This window comes from Prionailurus viverrinus, chromosome F1 (assembly GCF_022837055.1).
Source record: "Prionailurus viverrinus isolate Anna chromosome F1, UM_Priviv_1.0, whole genome shotgun sequence".
NCBI classification, from domain to species: domain Eukaryota; kingdom Metazoa; phylum Chordata; class Mammalia; order Carnivora; family Felidae; genus Prionailurus; species Prionailurus viverrinus.
In genome coordinates, this window is record NC_062577.1 from 64,287,296 (window position 1) to 64,304,609 (window position 17,314).

The 17,314-nt window shown below is 54.7% G+C and overlaps 1 protein-coding gene across 1 annotated transcript; it reads left to right on the top strand.

The window, feature by feature from the left end:
• The first annotated feature begins 3,482 nt into the window (after positions 1–3,482).
• Positions 3,483–15,355, top strand: CD5L (CD5 molecule like). The gene is made up of 7 exons (XM_047841600.1): positions 3,483–3,644; positions 5,970–5,996; positions 8,537–8,857; positions 10,454–10,480; positions 12,046–12,360; positions 13,323–13,643; positions 14,465–15,355. The coding sequence occupies exons 1-7, from the start codon at positions 3,617–3,619 to the stop codon at positions 14,491–14,493; spliced, it is 1,068 nt and encodes a 355-aa protein (XP_047697556.1). The 5' UTR covers positions 3,483–3,616; the 3' UTR covers positions 14,494–15,355.
• Positions 15,356–17,314: the final 1,959 nt, after the last annotated feature.

The following is a 17,314-nucleotide window of genomic DNA, read 5'->3' on the forward strand; positions in this document are numbered from 1 at the left end:
TTAATGCCAGAGGCCTGTGCTTACCCTTCATCAACCCCAAGTCCTCCATCCTGGTCTTGAGTTCCTTCTCAATCCTGGACACTGTGCTGGGAGGGAGGCAGAAAAACACGTGAGAGGAACAGAGGGGGTCAGTGGTGGTGTTTACGGGTGTTTACAGATGTCTACAGGGAAGAGTAGCCGAACCCACCCCAATCCTGTTTTTTAGATCAATTACTTTTAGAAAATCAGCCCAAGACAACCCCAGTCATGTTGACAACCATGTCAGAATGCCAGTCCTTACCTTCTCCTCCCAGAAAGCACAGCCCAGTGACCCTCACCGGTGGGCTCTGTCTCACCTGTCCTGAAGCCAGACCTACATAAGACGGGAGCACACGAAAGCCTTGTCCTCCAAAGACTGAGTGGGATGAATCACCTGGAAAAATAATGTATCCATCATCATGGTGGTGGATTCCCATAGACTTGGTGCCTCATTAGCTCTTCAGGTCTTCCTTTGATCGCACAAACTCCATGTGGACAGAGTACTTATGTCCTGCCAGTTTTTCCTCCTGGAGACCCCATGGCCTCTCTCCCCCAGCCACGTGGACATAACGGGAAGGGCATGGGGTTCCTGATGGTTCTAAAGATTCCATGATGTTCGCTGGAATGCAATCATTCATTTGGTCAGAGTCAACAATCACTTATTGTGTGTCAAGCTCTGGGCTGCTGAGGAGGAACAAGGCAGGTGATTTCCTGCTCTCGCAGAGACTGCTAGTAATGGGCACGCTCGTTACTCGTAGAGGGGCTTTCGCCTTGATGCTAAACCAGCAGAACAGGAGGCTCACCCTTTGATGGCGTCCCCGGAGAGCATCTTCTGTGTTCTGAGGCGTGTCGTGGATGGATGTCCTCCAGACGACGATCTACGTCCACACAGCTTTGGGCCTCCCCACCCCCGGCGCCCCAACCCATCATTCCCATCTGGATGAGCCTCTTACTGCTAACCTTTCCTCAATCTCCGAAACTCCCACCTTCGCTGCCACCCGGTCCTGTGGCTCGGGTTTCATCGTTGCCCAGGTCTGCTTCTCCTCTAAGACCCTAAAAGCTTCATTCCAAGTCTCCAGTGCCTTCCCATTCTGTGAACTTCCCAACACTGGCCTTCCCTGGCCTTCCTCAGAGACATCCCTTTTGCCACGGCTCCTTTCTGTTCTCACTTTTTCTCAGCCCATTTCCCGGCCTCCTCTGCATCTTGCAAGACATTTGGGTCGCTCTGTCGGCCCGAGCCCTGGCATGGTCACCTCCCAGTGTGCCTTCCCGATTAGCCTCCAAGTCCAGATCTGTTAGGCCCACACCCTCACCCCTACCCTCTGACTGCAGAGAGGGCCTCGCGGCCGGGCACAGGCTGCCTCTCACAGATGCAGGTGTCCAGCCACATGCTGAAAACAGTGCTCGCCCTCATGTGGGTCTCCTTCCTCTTTGTGATGGTTTCAGCTCTGACCACTTCTCAGAGGCCCCTGTCCAGTCCAGCCTCCCTGGTTCCCCAGAAGTGATGTATCCCCCCATGATACACCCAAGGCACTGTGACTGTGACTGACGTGCCGTCCTTCACTCTCCGACAGGTGCTTACACTTATCGATATTTTCACCCTCTGTCACATTTTTCCCTTCCAGAAATCTGAGAATTACCTTACACCACCAACACTCAAAGAGCAAAGCCTTATAGACCCTGTAATTAGTTACCTCTTGTAGCCCTCCCCTTGCTCAACAGCCCTCGCCGGCTCCCCCTGGACCTGAGCCTCCCTGGGGCCACACTTCCTGTGGCGCCTGACGGGGCAGTCAAAGCACGAGTGCCACATGCATCACATCACAGGGCGGCTCTTTGCATCCTTGGGGCGATAGCCTTCCTTTCCTTTCTTCACGTTCCTGACTCTGCTAGTAAAATATGTTGGCAGGAAAGCTTTCATCTTTATTTTTCCTCCCTTCTCTTTCACCCGATGTCCCACACGATGGGGGAGAAATATCTCTGAGCCCGGAGGCCTGAGCTCCTTGCTGGTTGGTGGGCTCATGGGCCACAGCAGGTCTTTTCTTCTCCAAGTGTAAACTCTGTAGGGCAGGTCTGCCTCCCAAAGGTGAAGATAGATGCACAGGGTCTGGGATCCCGGTCGCAACCTGACGGAGGGTAGTCAACAGGAAAGCTGATGCTTTGAGGCTTTTCTGCATTCTGGGTCTGCTACTGCATCATTTCAAGATTTGGAGAGTGAGGGTGTGAGTAATTAGCATTTACGGACCCATTTGTGATAGACCCTCCACCACGTGTACCTTTCAACACCAGTATCCCTGGCACCCGACCACCAGGCGGGCTGAGACCCAGCCCTTCCAGACCAGCCTGCGTCGCTCTGGTAAATGATTCTGTTCTGTCCACACATGCAGAGCAAAGCCTTTCCCACTCCGGTTCTCCGGCCCCCTTGCCCCTCACCTCCTGCCCAAGAGTCATCCCCCCTGTGAAGTCCCTGATTAGCCCCAAGTGCAAGTGACCATGGCCTCCACTGTGCTCCTGAAGTGCCGTATACTTTGCTTCCTCAGCTGTTCGCAGACCCTGTCGCAGCTGCACGACCGTGTCCCGCATCAGTGTCTTTCCTGAGCCCGTCACACTCATCCAGCTCTCTCGCTACTCAGAGCTCTTTACCGGATACAGTGATAACCAAGCGACGAAACACAGGATTAAAGAGCAAAGCCCAAAGGAGCCAAGCTTTGTGCAGAGTGACGTGGACATTTCAGAGAAGCAGTGGCAGGAGTGACGCCGGCCTACTCAGCTGAGCGCTCCGTAGTCCAGCGTTGAACAGCTCTGGACGTGCGGCTGTGCTCGATAGCAAGGCGGGAGGCTGGGGAGACCAGGGATCTTGCTACTCAACTGCTGTCTATCACATACTGGTCTTAGGAGTGACTTGATTTCATGACCTCTTTTTTGCTCGGCTTCCAAAGATGGGCATGAACCAGGACAGGTAGAGAAGAGCAGATCCGTGTACTAAGCCCTCTGCTCTGTGCCGGAATGGCTGGCTTGAAGGAAAAGGAACCTTGGCTGCAGAGATTGACGCCTTGACTCTGAATCGTGGCGCCTCCAAGGGCAAGTCTGGATTCACTCTACTCTCCTTCTCTATTCTCCTGGTGCTTCCATCTGGGGCGAAGGAATCAAAGTTGGTCTGTCCCTCCCACGAACCCCACATGGAGGTCAAGGGTTGCCTGATCTTAGCAGGTGAAATGGCCCTACTCTTGGTCCCCGCCTGCCCTCGCGGGAACTGATTGCCGTGGTTACGCAGTGAAAGGTCTGAAGCAGAGGTGGTTGGAGCTGAGATTAGACCAGAACCAAGTCAGGGCAGCTTGGGGGTTTTGTAGTTTCCTTCTGTTTTCGCTATCTTTCTGCCAGTTCTGGCCACCTCCCTTCCTCTGGGGATACGCTGAGCTCAGCAAGCCCGGCTCCACCAGCTCTGCCCCCTGAGCCCATTGGCTTCTGGTCACCTGATAATGCTCTTGCTGCAGACAGGACCTCTGTCCCGCGGTGCACTTGTGCCCAGAACTCTCCGTTGCTGCCCTGGGGCCTCCTCGCGGCCTTGGATTCCAGCTCAGCCTCTCCCGTCGCCTGGCTCATGGCGCTACTCTTCTCCCTAATCCTTGGTGAGTATCTCGTGCCCTGCTGGCTGAGGCTTCAGACACCCCCAGAACCCCCTGCCCAGCTGGTCCCACTCCCTCTCAAGGAGTGACTTCTGCTCTCCTGCCCCTTCTGTGTCCAACGGTGTTCTAAACCCAAAGCCACTCAGTCCACACCCAATTTAGAATCCACTGTGATCCCCAGAGGTTTTATTTTTTTTCCTATTACTTTCTATTTGCCCTGACAAATTTATAACAGTCTATCATTTCCCCTGTTGCATAAATTTCCCCAAAGGTACTCTTTTTTTGAAAAAGACAAGTGAACCATGCGTAGCAGCAGGTGGGGGAAGAAAAGGAAGTAGAACCACAGGCAAACACCTTCCACAGGCCACGCTGTCCAGTTTCCTCCAAAAAGTGTTTCATGCGGGGTTTCCCAGTTTCTTATCATCCAGATTCATTCACAGTATATGGGATTTTGGAGTCAAAGGGACCCGAGTTTCAATTCTTGTCCTTTGATTTCTTGGCTGTCTGAATTGTTCAGTTACCTTCTCTCTCTGGAATCTTGTTTTCATCTATGGAATGAGGAGAATATTATGTTCTCTAGAGGCCTGTGGGAGACTTTTCACGAATTGAGAAGCTTGGGGCATCCAACAATGCCTACTAGGTCCCTCCCCTAACTAATCATAGCCATTTTTAAGTTTTATTTATTCATTTGGAGAGAGAGAGGGAGAGATGGAGAGAGAGAGAGAGAGAGAGAGGGGATCCCAAGCAGCCTCTACTCAGATGCAGGGCTCAGACTCATGAGCCGCGAGATCATGACCTAAGCTGAAATCATGAGTTGGACGCCCAACTGCCTGAGCCACCAGGCATCCCAATTTTACCCACTTTGTATTGTCTTGATGTTCTGGTGCATCACTGGAGCTTGCACTGGGCTCTCAACCAGGCAACAATGTGCTCTGTGCAGGATGCTGGCCACTCTCCTAAACTCCAGTGTGTCCCCTGTATCACCCAAGAGCGAGCCAGCCCATCACACGCATCCTACCCTGTCTTCCCGACTTTCCTTCGGCCCCACCTCCTTGGTGAAGCCTCTCCGGTCCGGTCCCCCACAGTCATCTACTCTGCCCCAGAGTTTTCAAGTCACTCTTGGGCTCTGTCACTTTCACACCTGCATGTCAGGGTCGACACGCTCAGTTTCCTCTCCGTGTGCACATGCTTCGTGCTCTTTACTGGAGATGTGGGGGGTTACGTGTGATACGATCTGGAGTTTTAGACAGCTGCGGACAAGCGGCCACATCCTGAAGGCCAAGGGCTTAGGGTTGTTAAGAAACTACTTGGCAAATAGTCCAGAACAAGCCAATGAAATTCTTGAATCTGCCTGAAATGCTCTAGACCAAAGTATTAGCTCCTTCACAAACATTCCACAAGATGTGGGGAGGGAAAAACTGTTCTGCACTGCAGAATGCCTAGGGCCTTGGGGACCACTCGGGGACCACAGGTGGACACAAGGTTCAGGACTCTTGGCAGCATTAGAAGGGAGCCCAAGGCGTGGAGGATCCCGGCCACCCAGAGGTCCTGCGGGAAGAAACTATGATGTCCTAAGACGTGCCGGTGCTTAAGGCTGGGGATTGGGAAGCAAATACAGAGCTGCTTTCCGACCTGTTGAGCCCCCGGGGGCCAGCAAACAGCCTCCAAGCTAAGGATGGTGTTTACATTTTTCAACGGTGGGGAAAAAAATCCAAAGGAGAATGATATTTTGTGCACCGAAGTCTGAATCTCAGAGTCTATGAACAAAGGTTGGTTGCAACATGGCCATGCTCTTTGTGCTCGTTCGGACACATGGCAACTCTCACGCTACAGTGACAAAGTTGAGTAGTGGTGACAGAGACCGTGTGGCTACAAAGCCCAGGTTATTTGCGGTCTGGCCCTTTACAGAAACAGTACACTGGCTGTGGTCCCAATGTAGCGCCAGTGAACGTAGACGATCCCTCCCCTTTCCCCCGCTCTGAGCTGCCGTGGTGGTGTCGCTGCCTTCTGCACCAGAGCCCGTTCCGGGGACCTCTGACACCTCTTCCTGTGGAGCCCAGAGGCTGCACAACACCCCTGGGGCAGAGCCAACGTTGCGTGTTCGGGGAACATGATGGGCTGTGGCAGACCGGTCTTTGTGGTTCCCAGCCACTGTCCGTGTGTCCTTGCAGGGGAAGGTCCCCACAGGACCGAGTCTGGAGGCTCTGTACCCACACTTTAGCTGCCCCACAAAGTCTAGCAAAAAAATTTCTAGACAGTCATGTTGTTTGAACAAAGCCTTGGAAATGGACTGTATGATCTCACTCAACTTCCTTCTTCTCTCCCCAGCCATTTACGCTGGACCTGGCATTTTAGGTAAGACTTTTTGAGGTCCTTGAGAGGCGGGGGGTTGGGGGGGCTCCAAGCTCCAGAGATGGAAAATTTGAAGCTTCCTGGGGCATGGAGAGAGGCTCTATTCGATACAGCCCTGGTAGATTTCCTTCCCGGTTTCTCAGTCCGCCCGCTCAGTCTTATGTGGATGGCTTCCCACCTCCAGAACCTGGGAGGGATTCGGGTGGCATTTCCCGAAAGGGGATTCCCTCCCACTTGGCCTCTGTGGCCCAAGACTCTTGGGCACCTCCAAGCAGCAGATGGCCTTGTTTGGGGCTCGGAAAGCACCTCACCTCCTCGCGGGCATATCTGGGTGAGGAGCTTCCTCTTGCCCTGCTGGGCTCTACCACTGGCGGGACCCTGTGTCAGCCTGCATGGCTCCTTTGAACTAGAAATGCGTCAACTTGTATGCGGCCTGTGGCTCGACCGGCAGCAGGCGGGCTGGATTTCAGCCTCCACCGGCCCCTCGAGTGAGGGTCCTTGGGCAACATACGAGGGGAATGGGTCTCTCAAGAGGAAGACTGATGCTCCAGACTCTAGGGGTTGGTCGTGGACTATCAGCTCCTTAGATATTACCCCATCCGTCTTCTTTGTCTTGACGGTAGAGGCTTCGCAAGAGAGGGGCAGCCACTAGCCTCTAGCCTCTTTACTAGAGAGGGGCCCCGCACCTGCAGGGTGCAGTTCGATTCCTTCTGGAGTGCTGCCTGGGGTTCTCAGCCTGACGCTCAGATTACACGGGCCTTTTCCTGTGGCTTCCAGGGCTGTTCTTGCTGCTGGCACAGGGACCACTGTTCTCCAGCTTTCCATGGCCCGGGACGCTCCCCCTCCACCCCAGGGTTCTGCTCTGGAGCCATCAGCCAACACAGTAGGTCGAGGACACTGCCGGGGATGCAGCTGCCTTGATGGTCCCCCAGCCCTTCTCCCTGGCTTTCAGATCTCTTCGCAGTTGGGTTTCTTGGACACTAACGCTGTTTCTTTCTTACATATTTCTTCTTTCCTAGGAGGTGTTCTATGCCTCCTTTCTGTGGAAAGGAAAACTCACTTAGAGCCAGAATTTTACAATTCAGAATCAGATAATGTGTGCAGCCAGCATCCCGGAGGACACAATAATGCCTGTCTAAACGCTAATCTTGCAATGAAATGCTGTTTCTGGGTGACTCCTCTAGGGTTACCTTTATTTGTAGGCTGCAAACTTAGGTGTGCAAAAATGAAAACCTTGCTTAGTTGTTTTGTAGTTACATTTAAATCTCTGTCTCTAGCCTCCATGCCTCACATTGCTTCCCTTAAAAGACACATGGAGGAAAAGGAGAGACACAAAAGCAAATGAGCAAACCGAAGGTCAACTTCCAAAGCACTTTGAAGTCAGCCAGCTCAGAGCTTTCCCACTCAGCCATGTCTTCTGGGGTTGAATGCAGGTTCTAGAGGATTTGTGTGCCACAGAGGCAGTGGGAGATCTGCTCCTCGAGGTCATATTCCATTCCTGCAGGTGCCTGAGTCACCCACGTGTCCCACGTGGTCATAGGCGACAATGCTCGCATCCTGGTTGGTCACAGACCAGCAGGCACGTGCGGTCCTGCCAGGTGCCCCAGACCTCTCTAGGTCAACCGCCCCATCCCGTGGAAGCAAGGCTGACTCAGCTTTTCTGTGCCACGTTGTCACTCGGAGGCTGCAGGAGACCCGCTGGGGTTGCCTCAGATGTCTTAAATATAATGTCCTTGAGGACAGCAGTGTGGACAGTCTTGTTGGCCACTGTTCTTTGAGTTCATGAACATAGTATGTGCTCAATAAAAGTGTGTTGCCTGATGAGCTCGTCTCTGTCCTCCCCACAGCCATCACTCTATGTCTATGTCTTACTGGAAGAGGGAGAGGATTTCAGTTATTCTTTTCCACCCTCAGAGTTGTAGCTGGGAAGCAGAAACAGGTTCTGGATTCCTCAGAAATTATCTGGAGGCTCTGGGGAGGCTGCCTCCTACCCCGGCTGCTGGAACCCTCTGGACTAATGACCGAGGCTCAGATGTGCAAAGGCTTGGCCCCTTGCCTACTTCTCTCTGCATTCTTCTGAGCTGTGTTCTCAGACATGGGAAGATGTCATAGGGAGCAGCAAGGTAGGGGAGATCGTTGATATTGGGAGAGAGCGAGAGTCAGGTTGTCCAGCCCAAATTATATCTAAACATCCTGCCTCATCTGGTGGCCATGGGGAAGGACAGGGTCAAGAAGAAAGAATGCAACAGGGAAGACCTCTACGTTTGTGTTCTGACCTGGGGCTTCCACCGTCTGGCCACGTGAGCATGTGTTTGTAGGTGTCTTGCCGTGGAGTTTCTTGGCAGAGTAAATTAAAAGGGAGCAGAATCAGAGCTTAGGGATGAGGTCCTGAAGCTCCTCTCCCCACCCCCTTCCCTTTTGAGCCCTCCTTTCCCATCCCCCAGCTTTCCAAACACCCTCTGTCAGTGATGGAAGTTTCCTGAGATGCCTGCGTCCTCTCCGGGCTCCTCTGGATGCCCAGCCAGGCTCCCGTTCCTTTGCAGGGTCTTTGTCCAGAGTGCGGCTAGTGGGAGGTGACCACCGCTGTGAAGGTCGTGTGGAGGTGCAGCAGGATGACGAGTGGGTCACCGTGTGTGATGACTACTGGAACATGAGCTCTGTGGCCGTGCTGTGCCGGGAGCTGGGCTGTGGAGCGGCCAGGAAGACCATGAGTGGCACTGTGTATGGACCAGTGACACCAAAGGACCAAAAAGTCTTCATCCACCTGTTCAGATGCAATGGGACCGAAGAAAGCCTGTTTCAGTGTGAGAAGGAAGATGCAATCGGATGCTCCCATCTTGAGGATGCGGGAGCCGTGTGCGAGAGTGAGTCCCACAGCCCCTCAGGCCAGTTCACCTGTCTGAGCCCACTGTGGACTCGACACGCGGCTAACTGGCTCCTCACCCTTCGTGTCTCACCTCTTCCTGATCGTGGGCCCTGCAGGTGAACACTATCCTCACTTAGTATTGCCCGTGCTCTTTGGTTGAGGTACCGCATTCACCTTAGTTTCAGCCTACGTGAAGGGCTGCTTCTCCCCTTTGTGCACGTGCGTGCGCGCGCGCGCACACACACACACGAGCACGCACAGATCCATCCACCACTAAATGTTGGATCAAGAGTATAACCTGTGTCTGCTGTGTCTGGAGCTTGGCGGGAGGTATGGGGAAGAAAAGAGCTGGTGAAGTACGATGTATGGTTCCCGGGTTTTGGTGCTAAAAAAAAAAAAAAAAAAGTACAGGGGCGCCTGGGTGGCTCAATTGATTAAGTGTCCGACTTCAGCTCAGGTCATGATCTCGCGGTTTGTGGGTTCTAGCCCCGCATCGATGATCTGGAATTTTAGACAGCTGCGGACAAGCGGCCACATCCTGAAGGCCAAGGGCTTAGGGTTGTTAAGAAACTACTTGGCAAATAGTCCAGAACAAGCCAATGAAATTCTTGAATCTGCCTGAAAGGCTCTAGACCAAAGATATTAGCTCCTTCACAAACATTCCACAAGATGTGGGGAGGGAAAAACTGTTCTGCACTGCAGAATGCCTAGGGCCTTGGGGACCACTCGGGACCACAGGTGGACACAGGGTTCAGGACTCTTGGCAGCATTAGAAGGGAGCCCAAGGCGTGGAGGATCCCGGCCACCCAGAGGTCCTGCGGGAAGAAACTATGATGTCCTAAGACGTGCCGGTGCTTAAGGCTGGGGATTGGGAAGCAAATACAGAGCTGCTTTCCGACCTGTTGAGCCCCCGGGGGCCAGCAAACAGCCTCCAAGCTAAGGATGGTGTTTACATTTTTCAACGGTGGGGAAAAAAATCCAAAGGAGAATGATATTTTGTGCACCGAAGTCTGAATCTCAGAGTCTATGAACAAAGGTTGGTTGCAACATGGCCATGCTCTTTGTGCTCGTTCGGACACATGGCAACTCTCACGCTACAGTGACAAAGTTGAGTAGTGGTGACAGAGACCGTGTGGCTACAAAGCCCAGGTTATTTGCGGTCTGGCCCTTTACAGAAACAGTACACTGGCTGTGGTCCCAATGTAGCGCCAGTGAACGTAGACGATCCCTCCCCTTTCCCCCGCTCTGAGCTGCCGTGGTGGTGTCGCTGCCTTCTGCACCAGAGCCCGTTCCGGGGACCTCTGACACCTCTTCCTGTGGAGCCCAGAGGCTGCACAACACCCCTGGGGCAGAGCCAACGTTGCGTGTTCGGGGAACATGATGGGCTGTGGCAGACCGGTCTTTGTGGTTCCCAGCCACTGTCCGTGTGTCCTTGCAGGGGAAGGTCCCCACAGGACCGAGTCTGGAGGCTCTGTACCCACACTTTAGCTGCCCCACAAAGTCTAGCAAAAAATTTCTAGACAGTCGTGTTGTTTGAACAAAGCCTTGGAAATGGACTGTATGATCTCACTCAACTTCCTTCTTCTCTCCCCAGCCATTTACACTGGACCTGGCATTTTAGGTAAGACTTTTTGAGGTCCTTGAGAGGCGGGGGGTTGGGGGGGCTCCAAGCTCCAGAGATGGAAAATTTGAAGCTTCCTGGGGCATGGAGAGAGGCTCTATTCGATACAGCCCTGGTAGATTTCCTTCCCGGTTTCTCAGTCCGCCCGCTCAGTCTTATGTGGATGGCTTCCCACCTCCAGAACCTGGGAGGGATTCGGGTGGCATTTCCCGAAAGGGGATTCCCTCCCACTTGGCCTCTGTGGCCCAAGACTCTTGGGCACCTTCAAGCAGCAGATGGCCTTGTTTGGAGCTCGGAAAGCACCTCACCTCCTCGCGGGCATATCTGGGTGAGGAGCTTCCTCTTGCCCTGCTGAGGGCTCTACCACTGGCGGGACCCTGTGTCAGCCTGCATGGCTCCTTTGAACTAGAAATGTGTCAACTTGTATGCGGCCTGTGGCTCGACCGGCAGCAGGCGGGCTGGATTTCAGCCTCCACCGGCCCCTCGAATGAGGGTCCTTGGGCAACATACGAGGGGAATGGGTCTCTCAAGAGGAAGACTGATGCTCCAGACTCTAGGGAGTTGGTCGTGGACTATCAGCTCTTTAGATATTACCCCATCCATCTTCTTTGTCTTGACGGTAGAGGCTTCGCGAGAGAGGGGCAGCCACTAGCCTCTAACCTCTTTACTAGAGAGGGACCCCGCATCTGCAGGGTGCAGTTTGATTCCTTCTGGAGTGCTGATGGCTCAGAGCCTGGAGCCTCCTTCGGATTCTGTGTCTCGCGCTCGCTCTCTGGTCCTCCCCCGCTCATGCTCTGTCTCTCTCTGTCTCAGAAATAAATAAACATTAGAAAAAAAGCAAAGTATGATGCATGCTCTTGCAGCTCTCAAGGAGTCCACTATCTGGAGCGTGGACGAGAGCCATTCCCTGGAAACCCACACAAGCCTGGTGTATGTATGTATAGTTGCCGTATTTCTTCGCCCTCTCCACACACTTGCTTCCTGTGCGCTAACAGTCCCCTCTCTGTGTGCATTTCCCCCCCATTAGACTGTGGTTTGGTGGCGGTTAGGGTTAGGTTGCTCCGTGTCCTCTCTTTGTCACCCTGCAGACTGTAACCAGGGACACAACCACTCAGGCTGCCTGACGCTGGAATCTCATTCTTATTTCTTGGAGAGGTGGAGGGTCAGGAGCGCTAACCCACGATACTTGGGTGATAAACGCTGAAAACAAACCCAAACGCTTTTGGTCTTGGACACAATGTGTAGGTGACTATTGCATTTATTTTGTAAAAATCTACACAACGCCTCCACTTGCCTCTTGGGAGGAACAAATGAGAATACGAACGTGAAAATAACTTGAAAAACTAAAAACGTTACAGAAATAATTAACTCACTCGGAACTGAAAAATGACATTCACTCCATCGACTCACTTGTCCATCCTTTCCACAAGCACCCACGAGGCAACGCTGAGCACTCTAGATGCGTCGTACCAAGCGCCAAGAGCAGAGGGACATGTCCGTGGGGCTCTATTCTGGGAGGATCGTGTTGTTGGGTAAGCAGACACCTGCTCTTTGCTTCCCCACAGGGCCGGAGAGTGTGAGGCTGGCCGATGGCCCCAGGCGCTGCCAGGGCCGAGTGGAGGTGAAGTTCCAAGGGGAGTGGAGCTCTGTGTGCCAAGCAGGCTGGAGCTTTGCAGCCGCCAAGGTGGTGTGCCGGCAGCTGGGGTGTGGACGGGCCACCCTGACCCGGAGAGGCTGCAACAAAGCGACCCAGGGCCAAGGGGCCATCTGGCAGGGAAAGGTGTCATGCTCAGGACAAGAAGTGAACCTTCAAGATTGCCTTTCTGAAGTTTGGGAACACAACTGTACCCACAATGAGGACGTGTGGGTCGAATGTGAAGGTAATGCCTATGAGTCCAGAGGCAGGTTCAGTCATGAATTTAGGTCAATCGGATTCGCTTTCACCAAGGCTCACGGAGAACCCGTCATCCATCAGATGACGGTGACAAAGTTACTTAGCTTTGCTGCCCATCAATTCTCTTGTTTTTAAAATGGAGACAATTGGAGAGTCTGGGTGGCTCAGTCGGTTAAGCGTCCAGCTTCGGCTCAGGTTACGATCTCACGGTTCTTGAACTGGAGCCCTGTGTTCAGGTCTGTGCTGACGGCTTGGGGCCTGGAGCGGTCAAATTCTGCGTCTCCCGCTCTCTCTGCTCCTCCCCTGTTCATGCTCTGTCTCTGTCTCTCTCTCAAAAATAAATAAAACATTAAAAAATTTAAAATGGAGACAATAATATGTGCCCTTGTATACGGAGCTGCTTTAAGCCATCTTAAACACTATATTCACATGAACTATTATTATATTGAATTCTATTTACTAGGAACAGGCACACCATTCCAGGTATTGTTGAGCTCTTCAATTTTTAAAAAACTAGTGGAAAGTCATTTAGTGACGTTAGATTTTTTCACGTTTTTAAAAAATGTGTATTTTTGAGAGAGAGACAGAGCGAAAGTGGGGGACGGAAGATCCGAAGCAGGCTCTGCCCTGACCGCAGTGAGCCCGACGCGGGGCTCAAACCCACGAACCTTGAGACCGTGATTTGAGGCAAAGTCAGAGGCTTAACTGACTGAGCCACCCAGGTGCCCCTACTAACGTCACATTTTAATAAACTAGATGGGGCGGTGGGAAATCCTGGTGAAGGAAAGGGACCGGGGCCGCAAGGTCAGGTCCAGAGAAGGGGATGTACGCTTGGAAGCCGGGTGGAGAGTCTCAGGTGCTGATGGGATCTGAGTGCCGGCTCAGAGGAGCTTACCCATCATCCTCCCTGCCTCCCGCCCACCCCCCTGTCCCCCCCTGCACCTGCAGATCCCTTTGGCTTGAAGCTGGTAGGAGGACGCAGCCACTGTGAGGGGAGGCTGGAGGTGCTGCACAAGGGCGAGTGGGGCTCTGTCTGCGACGACGGCTGGGGACAAGAAGCAGACCGGGTGGTGTGCAGGCAGCTGGGCTGCGGGCAGCCCCTGTCTCCACCTGTCAAAGTCCGGAGAAGGTTCGGCCCCGGGGTCGGCCGCATCTGGCTGGACGACGTCAACTGCTCGGGGAAGGAGCCGTCCCTGGAGCAGTGCCTGCACAGGTCCTGGGGCTACCACAACTGTAACCACAGAGAGGATGTGGCTGTGGTCTGTGAAGGTCAGTCCTGGGTGGATGGGCCAGCGTGGCGGGAGGGGAGGACAGGGGGGCTCCCTCTGGGGGTGAGACCCCGGCTGCCACGCCGCTCCCCCACTTTACGCTTTCTTCCAGGGACACGAGTGAGGCCTTCCAGCCGTAAATAGAAACAATAACGATACTGATTATTGATAAATCCCAAACCGTCTACCTATTGATGTGAGAGCAAGAGAGGTTTTAAGAACGGTTGGACCAACACCCTTAGATCAAACACGAAGAGAGTGAGGCTCAGAGAGGATAAGCAACTTTCCAGAATCATAAAAATTGCTTGGAAATGATAGAGCAGAGCGAAAATGCCCGGTCCTGACTCTGAACTCAGGGGTCATTGTCCCAGACGACCCCAGCCCTCGCACCCTGACTTTAAACTACGGGAGCCTGTCCCACCTCTTTCTACCCGTGTGACTCCCTTATTTGAGGTGAACCCTTGGGAACGGGGCTGGGGTAGGGGGCTCTCTGGCAACGCCCGGGAGACAGAGTCTTCTCAGACAGCTGGCAGACCAGCCCCGAGCTGCAGGCGTCTTTGGGGGAGGGAAGGAGGAAGCCAGAAAAATGCAGGCGTGACCCCTGGGGTCCAAAGCTCCGCTTTGTGAGCAGGGTAGATATGCAGGCCTGCTCGGGTGAAACAGCACCGTGGGGCCGGGTAAGGGCCGATGGGGCCGAGCAAGGCGGTGACCTCTCTTTCCTCTCCGGGGACCCAGTCTTCTCTCTGAGCCGTTTAGAGCTTGCATGAAGCCTTCCTTCTGGACGTGCCCCCTTCTCACTGTACATGCTTCTTCTTTCTGCAGAACAGCAGTCTGGCCTACTTGATGCTTGACCCACAGGCCCCAAGCGCCCTTACCTCTCCTGGGCCCTGATCGGCCCAGCCTGAGCCCCCCAGCCGCAGGCTGTACCCACAGCCCCGCTCTGCCCCCAGGAAGAGTCTGAACTCTGCCTACGCCTTGCTCCAGAGCCAAGCGCTCCCGTGGTCGCCCGGAGTTACCGGGTGTTGCAGGACCTCCGCCGGGGGAGATGGGCCTTCGTCCCCTTGCCCGCACAGCGGCCCCCCTGCCCCGGCTGGGGCCTCTCCTGCCTCCCCTCGCCCAGCCCGGTGCTCTTTGCAGCCCCATCTCTGTGCCTGCGAAGAACGTGAAGGGCGCAGGACGGTTGCATGGAACTGGGGGGGAAAGCTTAGAACCTTTTAAACTCTTTTTCTCACGCTTCGGACGACCACGACGATTCATTGCACCTCGCCGCCCTCCTGCTCCTCGGTGGCGTCATGTCCTTTCAGCAGCTGAGCAGCGTCCTGGAATTCTAGACCCTTTCATGGCACCTGGAAACCATGTTGCACCCCCTGAACGCCTGGAAGAAAACGGCTCTGGTGACCAGCCAGCGAGGTGGCGCCCTATCGAGCCGCTGCGCGCACACATGCGTCCTAACGGGTCCCAGGAGACGCGCTGGCTGTGCGGCTGTGACCAGAAGGAGGGAGAGGCCCAGGGCCGTGCCTCACACCAGTCAGATGGTGCCTCTCATTTTAGCCTCTCACACGCTGGCACCTGCAAGTCTGAGGCGACGCGCGAGGCTGTTAAGGAGAGAATCGACACTCGATTCTAAAACTCGAGCCTTAGACTCTGAGCACCTGTAATGTGCCTGCATTTACGCCGCCTAATAAAGTCGATCTCACGGTCTAAACGTCTCAACCGTTGGCTCATGTGCGAGGTGCTTTTTTTTCTGCCCCGGGGAAGCAGGTGCGTCAGCGACGGCCTTTGGGGCAGCAGAGACCCCGCCAGCACTTAGGACCCCGTGCCTTCTAGAGCCCTACCCTCCTGCCTCTTCCCTAGGGTGGGGACAGGGGACAACCTGGTTCCGGAGCAGAGAAGAAAAGGCCTTATCACACATTTGGGGACCGACCCTGTGACTCAAAGAGACTTGCCTTCATTTGCTCAGCTCCCTTTATCAGATGAGGTCTTCCCGATTTCCCCCACAGACCAGTACCCTGTTCCTGTCACCCCAGAGGAGCTGGAAACCTAGAGCTGCCTGCACCAAAAAGCCGTTGTATCCAACGTAGAGCAGAAAGGGTTGGAATTTCACAACAGGAACTCTGAATCTCCCTTAATTTCTGCATTAGAATTTCGTTTGTGTCCATGCCGGCCAAGTCCCCTGAGAACCCGTCAGATCAAAGTAACAGCACTTGGAAGAGACGGGGTGGATCCCACCCGGAAGCAGGAGCTGGCAGGAGCCTAAGTGGTGTCACCGAAGGAGAGAGTGCGGAGCTGACGCTGGCCTGTTGGAACCGTTGGGGAGGAGGCCACCTCGATGTCCACAGCGGGCACGGATGAAATAGCGAGCCAGGGCCCGAGGAGATTCGCGTGTGACAGTGAGTGCCCGAGCTCAGGCTCTGCTGTGTCCTCTTGGACACGTGGCTAGTCTCTCCCGGGTGCCTCAGCGGCCAGCGCCCCCAGCCCGGCTCCAGCAGGGCAGTCTGCTCTCCTCGAGCTCTGCCTTCGGGGGGAGTAGTGCCTGCACAGGTCAGGGGTTGTGAGCTAGCTCACACCTTCTCCAAGAGACCCTCCTGAGACCCGACCCCTCCTGACCCTTGTCAGGGCCCTTGCCGGGGCACTTCCTGGCCCACACATGCCCCGTGTGCACCCCCACATCTGGCCTGGGGCAGACGGGCCCTCCGGGCCTGTGGGGATGGGGACCGACCGTACCACCTGCACAGTCTCCAGCATAGAGGGGTCCCCGGCCCTGAAAATCACCCTGAGGCAGCAGTTACAAGTCTGTGACAATCAGCACCCCCTTGCAGCCTGACAGGGTCGGGGGCCTCGCCAGCAAACAGGGCTCCCAGATCTGTCTTAGTAGGAGACACTGTGGGCAACCCTCTGGGCACTCGGGCAGGCGGGCCACTCTCCAGCCACTGTGCCTTCAGTGGACTATCGTCCCCTGGGGAGGTGACTTAGGGCCTGCAAGCTGCCATATGCCTCGTTCCCCAAGGGCCACTCTTGTGGCCCTGCCTGTCCCACCCTCGACAGAGGGTCCCGATCACAGCACCCACACCTACACCCAGCCTGCACAGCCAGCCGGGGCAGAATCCCCAGTAGCAGGGGCCCACGCCCTGAAATCACCCTTAGGCAGCAGCTGCAAATCGGCTGCAGTCAGTGAGTCCCGCTGGGACCTGCCACCTCTTGGTCCTGGCTTCTCCAAGCAACCGGGGCTCCCAGCTGTCCCTTCCGTCACCATGCAGCACGTGGCCGGTTCTCAGAACGGACGGGACGCCTTCCCACCGGGGCAGTTGACACAGCTCGCTTCCCCCAGGCCGTCTCTCTCTGTCTGCTGGTTGGTGGTTGGAGACCCTGACGACGTGGGGAGGGCAGAGCCAGAGCGTGGAGGGGCCCGGACACCCAAATGGCCCGGTGGCATATGCACCTCATCGGGTCTCTGCTGATAAGAAACAAATATGGCTTGTGTTAAGCCGGGAACACCTTTGGGTGTCTCATTTACAGCCCTCGGCTGATTCCGGCTCCCACGGACATAAACAGTTTTTACAAAATCAACTGCATTGCTTCAGAGCTCACCAACACACTCTCTGACGTGACTTCGGCTTCCTCGGAAGCCTCTAGAACTTGGCGGTAATCAGGAGACGTGCAACCTGGCCCACT

Excerpts from the sequence above, each read along its gene's own strand:
- CD5L (XM_047841600.1), top strand. The coding sequence starts at position 3,617 with ATGGCGCTACTCTTCTCCCTAATCCTTG. Across the intron at positions 3,645-5,969 it reads ACTCTTCTCCCTAATCCTTG|CCATTTACGCTGGACCTGGC; the intron begins GTGAGTATCTCG and ends TTCTCTCCCCAG. Across the intron at positions 8,858-10,453 it reads TGCGGGAGCCGTGTGCGAGA|CCATTTACACTGGACCTGGC; the intron begins GTGAGTCCCACA and ends TTCTCTCCCCAG.